This window comes from Cyanidioschyzon merolae, chromosome 12 (genome assembly GCF_000091205.1).
Source record: "Cyanidioschyzon merolae strain 10D DNA, chromosome 12, complete genome".
In the NCBI taxonomy this organism is placed as follows: Eukaryota; Rhodophyta; class Bangiophyceae; order Cyanidiales; family Cyanidiaceae; genus Cyanidioschyzon; species Cyanidioschyzon merolae.
The window spans coordinates 524,718-539,844 of NC_010138.1; the positions used below are offsets into that span (position 1 = coordinate 524,718).

Genomic DNA, 15,127 nt, shown 5'->3' on the forward strand with positions numbered 1-15,127 from the left:
TATTGGACAACCTCTCAAAGTGGAACTATATGCGAAAAAGTTTGAAGAAGTGGTGTGTGGCCGGTCGAGAAAAACGAGGAGGCGTCTGCACGTCAGTTGGCGACGATTTGTCTATGGCGCCGGCCGCTACTACTGCACGCCGTTGGCGTCTTTCGACTTTCGAACGGCGTTGATGATGCCCTGCGTTCGTATGAGGCGTTCGTTTTCGAAAATAGCGCTGTGTTCCGCTGCGGCTTTTGTTTCGTCTGCAACGGTGCTGTTGCTTGGCGGGTATGACTCGCGATGGTACACCCCTTTGGTTGCGAGAGCGCACTCGGCTAGCGTGGCGTCTGTGGACCACGGGCCGTTGCCGGTGCTCGAGACGCCACCGCGTCGTCACGCGCAGCTGCGAGTGTTAAAAGAGAGCGGCATGCGTTATGAATCTGTCCAAAAACGGAAAGCCGAAGCTGGAGGCGACGGCTCATCAAAAGAGGCTATGAGTGCAGTGGTACCGAGCGCTTTGCCGGAAGACGGCCTCTTCGATATTCTCGTCGTTGGTGGCGGCGCGACCGGCTCCGGCGTTGCACTCGACGCAACGCTCCGTGGACTCCGAGTTGCTCTAGTAGAGCGGAACGATTTCGCGTCTGGCACGTCGTCTCGTTCGACGAAACTCATTCATGGTGGTGTCCGGTACTTGGAAAAGGCGTTCTTTCGTGCTGACCCTGCGCAACTAAAGCTCGTCTTCGAAGCTTTGCATGAGCGAGCGATCATGCTCCGTCAAGCGCCTCACTTGACACAACCGCTGCCGACGATCCTGCCGTGTTACAAATGGTGGGAGATCCCATTCTATTGGGCTGGGCTCAAGGCCTACGACTTTCTGGCCATCGCAGGCAATGGCGCGCTCTATATGAGCAAGTTCCTCTCGGCGGCGGAAGCGCGGCGTCAGTTTCCGACCCTTTCAGCGCGCCGTGGCCGGGACGGCGCCACCCTCAAAGGCAGTATTGTGTACTACGATGGCCAGATGGATGACGCGCGATTCAATGTGACGCTTGCAGTGACGGCGGCGCTACACGGGGCAGTGATTGCAAATCACACTGAAGTTTCGGGCTTGATCAAGGATGCCTCAACTGGAAAGGTCATTGGCGCAACAGTTCGTGATCGTTTCACCGGAGAAGAATTTCCGGTCTACGCGCGAGTGATTGTGAACGCAACCGGCCCGTTTGCGGATCGGATACGAGCGATGGACGAGGGACCTGAGGCGCTCGGTCCCCAACGCATGATAGTTCCGTCATCTGGGGTGCACGTTACTCTGCCCAGTTACTATTCTCCGGAAGGCATGGGTTTGATTGTACCAAAAACGCGCGACGGTCGGGTTGTCTTCATGTTGCCATGGTTGGGATCGACAATTGCCGGCACCACGGATTCAAGCACGGAGATTACGGACATGCCACGTCCGCATGAGGCGGAGATTGAGTTTATCTTAGACGCGCTTCGTGATTATCTGAACGTGGAAGTGCGTCGAAAGGATGTTCAGAGCGCATGGAGTGGTATTCGACCGCTTGCAATAGACCCCAAAGCGAAGGACACACAGAATATCCTTCGTGAGCACACAGTCCACGTCTCTGGCTCGGGTCTGCTGACCATCGCGGGTGGCAAATGGACGACTTACCGAAAAATGGCACAGGACACTGTGGATACTGCTATCAAAGTTGCAATGTTGGAGTCTCGCGTGAAGCACAAGTGCTTGACAGAGAAGGTCATCCTCACCGGAGGTCATACTTATGACCCGTCGTATTTCGCTTTTCTCACGCAGCACTATGAAAGAGTGAAATACTCTGTCAGTAAGGGTGCCAAACTCCAGACCACGACGCTGGACGTAGACATAGCGCAACATCTTGCTCGAGCCTACGGAGATCAAGCTTACAAGATCTGCGATATTGCGAGCAGGGAAGATGCTGGTTACGGCAAACGCATTGCGCATGGCTACCCGTATATTGAAGCAGAGGTCGTGTACGCAGCTGAAAACGAATACTGTGAGACAGCCCAGGACTTTTTGGCGAGACGCTCGCGTCTTGCGTTTCTGAACGCCCGGGCGGCGAAAGAGGCGCTTCCCCGCATCGCTGAGATTCTCGCTGAGATCCACGGCTGGAGTCGCACCCGCTTGCAGACGGAAATGAAGGAGGCAATGGAGTTTCTCGAGACGTTTGAGTCCGGTCGTACGACTGGTGAGGTCGGTGAACAGGTTGAAGCAGTGGCCGCATAATGACGTGAGCGCAGAGCGTATGTATTTCAAAAGTATCATCTTCTTGATCGACGAGACTGGCAAGTCACCTTGGTAACTAGGAGCGAGCGCGTGCCCTTTTACCCAGTCCCTGGTTCCAAACTGGAAACGATCGGGCGTACGGATGGATTTCGTATGCGTTGAACAGCGTCGCTGGTGCTTAGGCTTGGAGCGTTCGTCCTCATGAGCTGCTGAATGCTCTGCGATCAAGATATCTGTAAACATATCGTGCATGAGTGGCTGATCATGCGTGGCACCGAGAGCGCGCTGCAGCTGGATGAACCTGGAATCGACAAGCTGCGGTCTAGCTTGCACGCGGTGCCGCGCTAGAGTATCCTGGGTTCTTGGCAGCTCTCGAAACTGAGTTTGTACTGGACGGGAGACTCCCGAAGGCGGACACGTTAAGAAAAAGTAGCTCGCTGGCTGTACCGGACATTGACACTGCTTTTCCTGTTTCTCAGTGCCAAGAAACGAGTAATAGACAATAACGCGCATTTCCCTGAGTTGCTATCGTGGTTTTCGGCACCAGGCTGAGCCGACGGCTGAACACACGAGCACGACAGTTGACCCTGCTCCCAGAATCCTGTGCATCGATGCATCACCGCTGCGCTGCGCACTTGTTCGCCATCATTTCTTCTCGGGATCGAGCGCATTCCCAGGCGCATCTTTCGCTTGAACATGCCAGTCGCAGTGCAGTAACGAAACTGCATGAAATGGACGCGCATGGGAAGCGCGATGTTCACGAGAGCGTCGTCACGCGCTGCGCCTTGTCAAAGGCAGATGCGATCAGTAACGCGACAAACGTTTTACGATCGTGGAGTATGTCTATATATGTGTAGACCCGCCCCTAGACGCCCCCCGGCCTTTTGCGACCGGTCTCCTGTTATCCGCTTCAGTCTATGCAGACACACTTCGCGCCTGAGAGGCTACACCATGGAGTTGGATGGACCCAGCTCCTTGGGTCTCGTCTACAGAATCACACATCCTCTGATACCGATTGCGGCGTTGACTGCTCTACGTTCACGAAGTCCTTGCGTGCAGTTCTGTTAGTTGAACTCACTATTGCAAGGGTTGCGAGGACATGTGCCCTCTGTGCCACTACAGTCTCCTGTACCTCCACTGTTCTTCTTCTTGTTTGTCACTTGCTCTCCTTGGCTCTATGGTCGGCGAGTAGAGGATTTTTCGGTTTTTTAATCGAACCCGGCGCCACCGGGCCTCCATGATCTTTGACTTTTATATTTGTAACTTTCACTTAGATTATTTATTCTTTTTAAATGAACGCACTTCGAGAGCATCTGTTATAAACCGCGACAAAGAACTTGGTGACGCGCATCTGAGGGATGGAACACAATTCAGATGAAAGACCGCAAGTGTGCACAACGAGTGCAGTTCGTTTGTGCGCGGGGCCCTTTGGAGGTAACTGGTACAATATGTATTCTTTTCTTGCGTATTTCAGAGCAAACGATATGTCTGTTCGCACCATCGCATCCGCGCATGCGCCTTCGCGGAATACCGGGTTCAGAAGCTCTTCTCCTTTATCTTTTGGGACGAAATAGACAACTCTTCTAGTCTTTTAACTCAGTTTTGGTCCGCGCACGCTGAATGGAATAGAATGCTATTTGGTAGTGGATAGCACGAGATCGACGTCAAGATGCAATGCACCCTATAGATCGCAGACGAATTCAGTATAGGATATGTATTCTATGCTGACCAGTACACGGAGCACTGGATTCCTCTTTAAGATCAGTGATACTACAGTACTCTGATGGTTGAGGAACACTGAACGAAAGAAGTGCATGCGCTCTGGGACAAGAACCAATATGCCCACGGCGTGCTTGCGATCAATGCTAGGAAACGACCCGTTGATCACTTTAGGGAACGTAAAAGTGCCGATCGTAGTCGCCACGGGCGTCTCTGTTTCTCAAAGGCTTGTTTGCGTGCTCCTGGAAACACCGGGATACAGTCGCCTAGAAGAATCCCAGCTCACTCACTACCACCATCCACCGAAAGCTGAACGACAGCGTTACGGGAGCGTTGCGATCTGTGTAGAGTACAGGGACGTCGATGGGTCCCAGTCGATGAGACATCCCTCGGAAGATACCATCGAAGCGTATAAGGATATTCGTGGAGCAGGGCACCTATTGTGCGCACCATCAAACTCGAAGAGACTAACGACATCATCGACTTTTCTAGCAGCAGTGGACTCATTTGGCAGCCTCACTTTCGCTGCTAGAGAAGCTCCATCTAACAGCACCAAACTCTTTGCCGAATCATTGAAGACTTTTCCCTGACGTCCGGCGACGTCATTCTATTAAACAACATGGAATTTTACCATTCCACTTGCGTCCGAGTATTTGCCCGTACTCTCGAAGTGTAGAGCTGGTTTTCACACCCGAGTACGCTCCATGCTTCAACCCATCGAAGGAGTGTTTTCTGCTGTGAAACGTAATGATCGCTCCATCGGGCGAATTGCTGACGCGTTCTCAGCGCACGGCGACGCGGGGACACATGTGGCCTCTCTTGCACAAGTCCTACCTCCTCCGGTGATGTCCTCACCGACGAGCATAGACAAGTGCGTTCATTTGAAGAAATAAAAAATCCAAGGGAAAGTCATGTAAATGGAAATCGAAGATCCTAGAGAGGCATCATCGCCGAGTTCGACAAAAAAATCCTCTTCTCGCCAAACATCAAGCGAAGAAGAACGACTGAGAAAGGAGAAAAAGAAGAAGAAGGCAGGAGATAGACCAGAGAAATGCTTGCCTAACCAGGCGATGACGAGATTGTGGCGCCACAGCGAGCACGACTTCTAGCAATCCTTGCATTGGTGAGTTCAACCGGCGTCAATGCACGCAAAGAGCTCGTGAACCGAGAATTCAACGTCGCCATCAGTATCAGACGATTTTTGGTGCTGAAAACGAGACCCACGGAGCTAATGCGATCCAACTTCGTGGGCAGCCCCTCAACTTCGAAGAAATACCTGAATAAACTGAAACCGATTGCAGGCGGGCGGGGGGTCAGAAAATGCCCGGAGGCGTCTACATGCGGGTATCTATATTTACTCTCTGTGGTCTTGAAACGTTTACCGTTTCAATGCTCACACATATTGCAACAGCCATATCGCGTCATCGCACAGGCGATGTGTCCATCGGCAACGCCTAGCTGTTGATCAAACGATCCGGCGGGCGCGATATGCCACCCTCGGAGTGCGATCAAACATCCAGGCTCACAGGCGGACGCTGCGAGTGTACTTCCCTCGCAAGCCGCTGAGGTGTGCCTAGCGCTCGCTTTGAAGCAGTATGCAGCCCAAAGGATTATTGCGAATATATCGCAAGTTCTGCACAACCGTGACGTCACCGGTGGGGTCTACAGCTAGCACCGTGCCAAACTGGGAAAAAGTTGTTACGGACGCCCTGGATCCTCATGTTCAGGTTCGCTCAGACTGGAGTAGAAGAGACGTAGAGGAAACCTATTGGCAGCCGTTGCACCAATTGATCTTCCAGGCAGCCGCAGTTCATCGTGTTGCTTTCAAGGCTAACCAGGTGCAAAAGTGCACACTGCTGTCCATCAAGACCGGAGGATGCCCGGAAACCTGCAAGTACTGCTCCCAGTCTGCGGCGTACAAAACGGACGTGAAGGCAGAGCCGCTTATGCAGGTCGAAGAGGTGCTTCGCGAGGCGCGCCTTGCGAAGGAGCGAGGCTCGACGCGTTTCTGTATGGGAGCAGCGTGGCGAGGCCCAGCACAGGTGGGTCCCCGTCAGTTCCAGCGGGTGCTCGACATGGTCCAGGGCGTGCGGGCGCTGGGCCTTGAAGTATGCGCCACACTCGGGTTGCTGAACGCTGAGCAAGCAAAGGCGCTGAAAGAGGCAGGCTTGACGGCTTACAATCATAACCTGGACACAAGCCGAGAATTCTACAGCACCATCATCTCCTCACGGTCGTTTGAGGACAGGCTTGCAACTATTAGGCATGTTCGAGCCGCTGGCATTCAGGTCTGCTGCGGCGGAATTCTTGGCCTCGGTGAATCCCACGCCGATCGCATCTCGCTCCTGCAAACGCTGGCGACGATGCAACCCCATCCCGAGTCTGTTCCGGTGAATATGCTTGTGCCGAGCAAGGGCACGCCACTGGAAAGTTCGCAACCGATTCCGTTCTGGGACTTGTGTCGTATGATCGCTACAGCTCGTATCCTTATGCCAGCGAGCATGGTACGCCTCAGTGCGGGTCGTATTTCGCTATCAGAAGCGGAGCAAATGATTTGCTTCATGGCGGGTGCGAATAGCATTTTCACGGGCGAGAAACTGCTCACCACCCCGAACAATGATCTTACAGAGGATGACGCTATGTTCAGACGCCTCGGTTTTGAGGGAAAACCACCGTTCGTTGAAACACGACGAATACCGTCCTCTGCGAAGCCGCAGATTTCCCTAAGCCAGTAGGTGCACTTAAAGATGCTCTGAATACAACAACCGCTATCCTGTTGGGCAAGAACGGCTCGCAGGAGCGAAGCGGTCGCGCGAAAAGCACTGGTTCTGTAGACCTTGTGGGATCCCCGGCAATACAGAACCCGGAGTGCGTCGCCCGCTGGTGTCGTAAACAACGCGGCCCTCGAGATGTTCCAGAGGTTTACGGCGAGAGCTGCTTGCCGGTCGTTTTCCGTAGGCCGACCCGGCAATGCTGCTCAATGCAATGAACAGAGATTCAATTCTAGTTTGAGGGTTATACAAGGTGTACGTCGCTGCAGCACAGCTGGAACGAGTCCATGCAGTGGCAGCGTCCGCGAGGCGTCCGCGAGGCGTCCGCGAGGCGTTCGCGATGGGCGGCAGGCAGGCCGCTTCCATTACTGATGCGATGCCATTCTTTGACGGAGTGCTGATTCCTCAAACGTCGTCGAGTCCAAATCGTTGATAAAGCTCTCTATCGGAGGTGACGTGGAACGATTGACGCTGATATCGGGCAGACGTAACGGATTGGCGGTGTCGCCCACCGAGGCATGCGGGCTCTCCGTTGTTGAGGCGCTTGTGACGTTGCCGGATGGATCTGGGGAGCTCGACCAGGTGCGATTTTCACTAGAATGCACGGATTCGCCGTCGTTGACTTCCTGTCGCACGGTGGATTCCGCATTCGCAGGCAACCTGCTTTCTGAGGTTTCAGATGCCGCTGCTATCATCTTTGAGCTGTTGTTGGCTTCTTGCTTTTCGATGAATGTGCGTAATGCGATCAGCGTATCTTCGGTGAAGATTCGCCCGCCACTTTGAGACATGACATCGTCAATACTGACGAGTTCAACGAACTCGACCTCTTCAGCTTGCGGCCTGATTCGCTGTCGCGGCTCTTCGAAAGGATCAAAAATGGCCACGTAGACCTGGCCAAACACTCGCGTCAGGTCCGACTCATATCGGATTGGTCCGACCGGCTCGAGCGCCAAATCAAGGCCGAGCTCCTCGGCGAGCTCTCGTCGGGCTGACTCTTCGTAGCTCTCACCTGCCTGAACAACACCGCCTGCTGCTGCATCATACATGCCGGGATGAATGTCTTTGGTTGGTGTGCGCTTCTGAATGTAGATTCTATCTCTCTCCGGATTCAACACCAGGACGTAGGTGGCACGATGCCATAGATTCTCTCGCCGCATTTCAGCCCTGGTCACGACCCGAAGCGGTTCATTGAACTCGTTCGTTACAATGACGCGCTCGCGACTAGCCTCTAACGCAGCATCCCTTCCAGCCGAGACGTTCGCTGCAGGGGGTTCTTGCCAAGCGGAGCTACTAAACAAAGAAGCTGACAGAAGATTCGATGCCCTGGTACTTTCATCAAGACTGTCGCTTGTGCCATGTTTGGTCCATTCCAGGGCCATGGAGCGCTGCTCTACCTCCGTCAGCGTTACGCTGGCATCGCCATCGCCCTGCCTCAGGAGAGAAATAGACTGCTGCTCTGACTCTATAACTGAAACAAGTCGACTTTTTGACGTCGACTCCCAAGTTTCCTCTTTTCCTTGGGATCCAAATCCAGTATCCTGTGACTCGTTCTCAACAGCTGCGCTATGCCGAAGCGCTGAACCTGATGCGTCAACCTGAAGGCCCGTAGAACGCTCTGGAAATGTCTCAGGAACGAGCTCCTTTCCTGCGGTGGAAGCATCCGACTCTGGCACCGAAGGTCGTCTCTCACCAACAAGAGCATCACTTTGAAGTGCTATTGTTTCCCTCCAGGAAGGACGAGGCTGACCTGCAGAGCCCGAAAGCGACTCAGATGAGGTCGCCAGCAGCTCGCTCGAATCACTCGGATACGCAGCAGAAACGTCCTGGCTCGCTGAGCTAACGTTAGCCGAGGCCTGGTCGTCAGAAACGGCTTCGCTGCGCCGACGCTCGCGGCGGTTACGGTCCCACCGTCTGGCCTCCCGGAGTAACCAGACAACAGCGAGAAACCCCACTACACTCGTGAAGCTTCCGCGTTGTCTTTGGCGGCTGGGCCCCGTCGACTGTCCCCGCTCTGAACTTTCCTGACCTCCGCGCCGTTGTTTCCGTTTCCTTGCCCTATGTGTACTTGTCCCAGCGGCAGCAGCAGCAGCAGCGTTGTCTGGCTCTTTCTGTGCTTGCGAGCGGTTATCGTTCTCCATAAGGCTCACGAGTTCAACAGATATGCGCAGCTCGTGCGCCCGATTTCGAATTGAAACGCTCCGAGATTCCGTTCTGCGGTGCTGTGCCCGGCGCCGCCCGGTACCCCTTTACGTGTGTCGACCCGGCGGCCGTTCAGGCGCTGCAAAGCGGGTGCATCTCTCCAGGGCACCGGATTTCCCTGTTTCGCAGTTTGTTGACACCCAGAAGGGATGTTTCCGTTTGGTCGCTTGATATCAGCGCTCGGAGTAGCATCCATCGTTCCTCGCCCTACTTCCAAATTCCACTACCGACAGTCGCCCTCAGAGGTGCTGGTGATTTTCCACCTTATATCGTGCGTCAAGTGCCCGTCGTGAGCGGCCTCGATAGCCTGTATAGCGCAAGCGCGAATACAGTACGTAAACGGAACGGCTTTGTCATACTGCTGAAGGCGTGGGCTCGAAGTACAGGGAGCGGGATGCACCACCGAGGCAGGCGTCTGCCGTGGGCTCAGTATCCGCAGGAACGCTGAACAAATTGAAGCCCCGTTTCCGCAGGCAAATACTGTGCTGAAGGCTTAGGCTCAGCATCCGCAGGAACGCTGAACAAATTGAAGCCCCGTTTCCATGGAGAAACACCGCGGTCAATCCAGATATACGAATTAGGCAACCCCGAGTGACGGCGGGCGCTTCTGTCGTGTCCGGTGGCCTGGTGAACCTCCGAAGAAACCTGGGTGGATGACTCAGTATTGCGCCACGAAACGCGGCAGCAACGTGTTGGCAGCGGCGGTACTCGTTGGAGGCAACTCTTGAGAGCAGCGTTGCCGGTTTTCTATCCATGCGCGTCGTGAAACCATCGAGCTGTGCAGTTCACCAGGAAACGGCAAGAATATACGAAATCGAAAAGTTTATGCAGGCGTGCTTTCTGTACTAGTCTTTCGGATGTAGTGCGGGCAGCGCGATGACCGTCGCTCTCTCTGCTGGGCAGCTGCCGCGGCGCATCTGCACTGAACTGCTTGCTCACACGCTGGGTGACGCCTCGACGAAGGATGCAGCTGCGCTTCCGTGACTGAAAGGCCACCGACTGCAGCGATCGAGTCGTGCGCTAGTGCATTTGCGTGACGCCCCAAGCTCAGCGCTGAATACATCATTAGGTTTCTTGGCAGACATGGTCAGCCATTTGTGCACAGGCTCATTGAGATCGAAATCGCAGGTGTCAACCGCGCGCTCATTTGCCGCCAAATACAGGCGCGTGGTGCGGTCGCCAGACGAGTGCTGGAGCAAGCAGCAGCTCGCAGGGGGAGCTCACGGATCAGGCGCTTCTCCAGTCGCCACTTTGCTGGTGTCAGTATAACAGCAGGATCAAAGGAAAATGGTCAAGTTGCCGACTTTGAGACGAAGCATTCGAGACCAAGTTCGACGGCTGCGTAGTCTACAGAGGTCGGAAAGTGTTTGCGACGCTAACCGCCTGAAGGCACTGGAGAGCTTTATGGACGCCGTGGAGGCGGCGGATGTTGAGATGCTCTTTCGTAAAGGCGACTGGGACATGGTAATTTTCGCTTTAAATGACATTATTTGGAACGCTCCGTTAGAGGTAGCTGCACGGGGCGCGAGTGTGCTCAGTCGCACGAATCGCCGGTTGCTCGCAGTGCACGGCGCTCTCCACGAGCAGCCTCCTGGACGAGCTTTGACCACACCCATTCTCGTCGCAGAACGAAGCGAGCGTCTCACAAGGCTTGCAGCATTTGCGCGCACCCGCGTTCTTACCTTGCCGGTGCTCATACGCCGCCTTTTTCGAGCTGTGCTCGACGCTCCAGCTGCAAACTCGGAAGCATGCACGCTGCTCCAGAATGCCGTTTTCTCCTGTCTCAGTACGAATTGCGGCACACAAGATGCGCAGCATTCGCAGATTTCCCTAAGCTCTCGACTCAGTCAACTGATATATTCCCTGGTATGCTTTGCGTATGAGGTGGATCAGGCATCTCTGGATGTCCTGTTGGATCACGTCTGTGCGATTTGGAGGTCTGTTGCTACAGAGCCTTCCGGCTGGAATGCCCCGCTTCCGTGGATGCTGGAAGCACCCTCATCGATAACAGATGCCTTTTGGGCGTCATCGGCTCCGTGCTTGGAGCGGCAGTGCGACATGGCTACGGCCTCTGTACATGCTGTTCTCGCCGCTCTGTTGAGCGATATGAAACTGGCGGCGGATGCGCAGCGACGACTCCTGTACCGAATTCACTCGATGATACAGGAGCTGCGTGCGGCCAGAGATAGCTTTCACGTCGCCCCAGTCTCTTCGATACCATACGCATCCGAATGGTTCTTCGAAGCGCTGACCACGCGGCTTGTCGATGAGCCCCAGCTGGTCTGCTTAATCCTGTCGAAATTATGTGGCTTCGAGGACGACAATCCGGATACAAGCGCGATGCTTTTGGTCAGTCAGACGCAGATGAGATGCCTGGTACGCACGATCACGTTACGACATTTGCTGCGGCAGGCAGAAGCCTGCGAAGCAGCCGCACGCATTCTCCTTCTGCTACTAAGCTCCAGCGTCGTCGTGAAGAATTTAGAAGCTTGCGACTTTGCGTTGTGTATATTCGTGGCATGCCTTATGCTGAGCGACGCCAGAAATTACCCCGGAGTGCACCAAAGCCGGTCTGTCGCGGCAACGAATGGGCTCGAAGATAGAACAACGGTTCAAGGCGAGAACTGGAGACATCAGTACGGCGATTTGTTGCTGAGCGCTCTTGTTTCGGTGTTCGGCGATACGCAGCTGCGACCCGTACTGCTTTTCAACATGCTACACTACAGGTGCTCGAAAGCGATGATCAGATTTCTCGGAACTGGCGGTGAAATCAATATCCGCGACGCTTTCGCGGTGTCTGTTCTGCGAGATGAACAGCATATCGCCGCTCAGGTGCAAGCAGCGCTCGGCCAGACTCGAGAGCGACTCGAATCGCTCTTCGCTGAGGAGCCTGTACCAGAATACAATGAAGCCTTTCCACAGATTCGAAGCGCCCTGCACGCTGCTGCTTCTGCTGTGGAGCAAGGAGTCCGCAGTGCCTGCACCGCGAGCGCGATCATGAAGCAAGGCGAAGCGGGTGCCGGATGCGTCTCCATCTCGTCGGTCTCGGAGGCGACGCGCCCATCCATGGCATCGTGGGCGTGGACGGCAGCTTTGAGCGTGTATGCTCGGGAATATCAAGACGCTGCACCGCATTTCGCCGATGCCTCGCACGCTTCTGACTTTTCATGTTCGCCGGCAGACGTTTACGCTGCGCTCAATACGTTGCACGGCCTATTGGCCGAAGAGATCGTTATCGAGGCCCGCAAGGCAACAGATGCTGCATGGCGATACGAGCGCTTGCGAATACAGAAAGCAGCGGAGCTGGAAATTCTACGCAAATTGCTTGACGAAGCTGATGCCGCGAAACGTGAACTCGAACAAAGCACTCAGTGTCCGGTCTGTTTCGAACGCCTACACGCCCCGTCGGCGCTGGTTCCATGTGGGCACGTGCTCTGCAAAAGCTGCTTCGTCACCTTAACGACAACACTTGAGGAGCACCTCTGCCCTACATGTCGTCAAGTCTTCGATCCGATTTCGGCACTACGCATCCACTTGAACTAGAATTCGCAGCCCAAGGGACGGCATTGGTACGCCCTGTCTGGGCCGCCTCATCACCAATTTCCAAAGTCGAACGTTCGACAGAAGCCGAGCGATCCCGAACCCTAGTACACGGAGCGTGTGCATGGCGCATCACTCATTTTTAATCTAGTCCAGAATCAAAACTTGCCCCTAGACCACACCAAGACACCTGAGCATAATAGCATTCTGTGCGTGCATTCGATTTTCTGCCTGCTGGAAGACAACGGACTGTGCGCACTCCATGACTTGATCGGTTACTTCACGGCCTCGCTCGGCTGGTAGGCAGTGCATGAAAATCGTATCGCTTACGCCAGTGGCCTCCAGGAGCTCCATCGAAATTTGATAACCAGCAAACGCCCGCTCACGCTCAGCGATCTGATCCTTTTGGCCCATGCTCGCCCAGACATCCGTGTAAATCACATTCGCTCCTAACACCGCAATCTGCGGATCGTGTATGATCTCTACCCGACTGCGTCCGGCTGCTCGCGCGCGGCGCACCAGGTCCGCGTTGGGCTCAAAGCCCGGCGGGCAACAACAAATGAATTCAAACGGAATGCAGCAGGCCATTTCTAGCCAACTATGGACAATATTGTTCCCGTCGCCAATATACACAACGCGCTGGTTCTCCAGCGACCCGCGACACTCCATGATTGTCAAAGCGTCCGCCATGATCTGGCACGGATGGTTCCAGTCAGTGAGTCCATTGATGACTGGCACTGATGCGTAGGCTGCCAGCTCAAGCAAGTCCTCATGCGCATACAGCCGCGCCATGATAATGTCATTAAACCTGGAGACAACTCGTGCGATGTCTTTGGTTGCTTCCCTTTTGCCGATACCGATCTCATCGCCCAGCAGCAAAGCGTGGCCTCCCAACCGGTAGAAACCGGTCTCGAAAGAGATGCGTGTGCGTGCGGAGGGTTTCGCAAAGATCATAGCAAGCGTCAAACCGGCGAGCGGTTTCGCACCAGAGAAAACCTTGCCTTCCTTGAGATCGCGCGCAAGTTGAAGAGTGCTCATGATTTCTTCTGGAATCCAGTCAGTGATGGCGAGAAAGTGGCGTTTTCCGCCCGGAAGTGCGTGCACAGTGCCCTTTGTATCCCTGCAAGCCAGCGACAGGGAGGAAGCACGTGACACTCGCTGTGCCCCGCGCGGAGTTAGGATCTGCCTTCTGGTGCGGTAACCCACTGGGACCACAAGACATTTATGCGGAAAACTCTGAGTTGAGAGAAGTGCAGACGTCGTTATAAAACCCAGTACAGTCATAGAGAGCGTGTCGCAGATCCCCTGCAGTTGGAGCCGGTAGCGCAACGCGCACAGCAGTGGCGAGCGCCGCATCGGCAGCTATATTGATCGACTGGCGCTGTGAAGCAGCAGCGCTTTGCTTTTGCTCCGTTGCTGATTCTGCTGCGGAAACGTTGACGGACGCGTCTCAATGCTTGTTCATCGAATGGGCGCATTAGTCGCTGCTCTGACATACAACACAGATTCCCCATGTTGTTCAACGTTGACGATGCATTCGATAGGGCAAGTGGCGGCACCCCGGAGACCCGCCTCCGCGCAATGGCGTGCATGGACCGCGTTCTTGATCTTGCCAATCAATGAGCTTCAGCGTGTGTCGCAGTTCATGGATGAGTGCCGATCGACAAGAAAAAGTTCAAGCCATACTCATTGACGTATCCGTAAATGTCACCGCATTCGGAATCTCTCGAAGCACAAGAAAGCAAAATCGCATCCGGGAGATGCTGGTTCGATCCATCGAGCTCAAGTCACTTTACTTGCAACGCCAATACGGACACCGTCTGGCATAGCAGAGTCCCGTCGACGGCAGACAGGCTGTATTCTATGCACCAAATCATGCCACCAGCGCCGAAGAGACCCATTCCAGCGTCTGGTGTACGACGTCTCGAAAACCGAGGTCATCCGTGATGCGGCAAAGCCGTTCCGCTTCCGTCTGCGCCCGCAGCAGGTACTCACGGCAACTTCAGCACCTGGAGGATCATAGGAATGAACCATGATCCTTAAAGGAAAGTATGGGTGGTTGCTGGTGAAGAGCTTTACGATCAAGTGAGCCATAACTGACGTTCTCCTGGACGTCGATGGCCATGGAGCACAATCGAGGATGCCCAGGTTCCCGTGAACGATGCGACATCTGCATTTGCACACATGTCAGTGAAACAAGAAATGTCCCACGACCACTTATTGTAAATGAGTACCACAAGCGCACACGCCTCACAGCTTTTTCTGACCGGCCGCCTGCAATTAGTTTCAGTTTCTGCTTGTACACATCGAGCGTGAGAGGCTGCCCCACAGGTTTGCCTCGTGTCAGCTCTGCGGCTCTTTTCTGCAACACCACAAATCGTTTGATATTGATGACGGTGGTAAAGTCTCAGTTCACGAACTCCATGCGGGTATTTTCTCTGGGAGAACCTATCAGTGGAAAGAGTCCTCGAACTCGTGCCATTTTGTGCGGTGGCAGCTATACGCGCTTTTCTATCGCGAAAGCGCTCCGCTGCCCTCTCTCGAACTCGAACTTCTATAGCATACATATCAGCTCATTCCCTGTTTTTTTGCATGAACTACTTCTTCATGCCCTTCGGTGAGGACGTTCCCGAAGGAAGCAGGACTTGCGGAAGAG

At 54.5% G+C, this 15,127-nt stretch overlaps 5 protein-coding genes across 5 annotated transcripts, besides 1 other annotated feature; 3 read left to right on the forward strand and 2 right to left on the reverse strand.

The window, feature by feature from the left end:
- Window positions 1-172: 172 nt before the first annotated feature.
- CYME_CML209C (glycerol-3-phosphate dehydrogenase) lies at window positions 173-2,242 on the forward strand (the record flags this gene model as incomplete). The annotated part of the gene is made up of 1 exon (XM_005536784.1): window positions 173-2,242. One exon carries the CDS (start codon window positions 173-175, stop codon window positions 2,240-2,242), a length of 2,070 nt encoding a protein of 689 aa, XP_005536841.1.
- Window positions 2,243-5,556: 3,314 nt separating this feature from the next.
- CYME_CML210C (biotin synthetase) lies at window positions 5,557-6,696 on the forward strand (the record flags this gene model as incomplete). Its single annotated transcript, XM_005536785.1, has 1 exon — window positions 5,557-6,696. The coding sequence occupies one exon, from the start codon at window positions 5,557-5,559 to the stop codon at window positions 6,694-6,696; it is 1,140 nt and encodes a 379-aa protein (XP_005536842.1).
- Window positions 6,697-7,097: 401 nt separating this feature from the next.
- On the reverse strand, window positions 7,098-8,870 carry CYME_CML211C (hypothetical protein, conserved; the record flags this gene model as incomplete). Its single annotated transcript, XM_005536786.1, has 1 exon — window positions 7,098-8,870. One exon carries the CDS (start codon window positions 8,868-8,870, stop codon window positions 7,098-7,100), a length of 1,773 nt encoding a protein of 590 aa, XP_005536843.1.
- A 144-nt stretch (window positions 8,871-9,014) lies between these two features.
- Window positions 9,015-10,384: a sequence feature (possible transcribed region).
- On the forward strand, window positions 10,219-12,474 carry CYME_CML213C (hypothetical protein, conserved; the record flags this gene model as incomplete). Its single annotated transcript, XM_005536787.1, has 1 exon — window positions 10,219-12,474. One exon carries the CDS (start codon window positions 10,219-10,221, stop codon window positions 12,472-12,474), a length of 2,256 nt encoding a protein of 751 aa, XP_005536844.1.
- A 168-nt stretch (window positions 12,475-12,642) lies between these two features.
- On the reverse strand, window positions 12,643-13,755 carry CYME_CML214C (ornithine carbamoyltransferase; the record flags this gene model as incomplete). Its single annotated transcript, XM_005536788.1, has 1 exon — window positions 12,643-13,755. The coding sequence occupies one exon, from the start codon at window positions 13,753-13,755 to the stop codon at window positions 12,643-12,645; it is 1,113 nt and encodes a 370-aa protein (XP_005536845.1).
- Window positions 13,756-15,127: the final 1,372 nt, after the last annotated feature.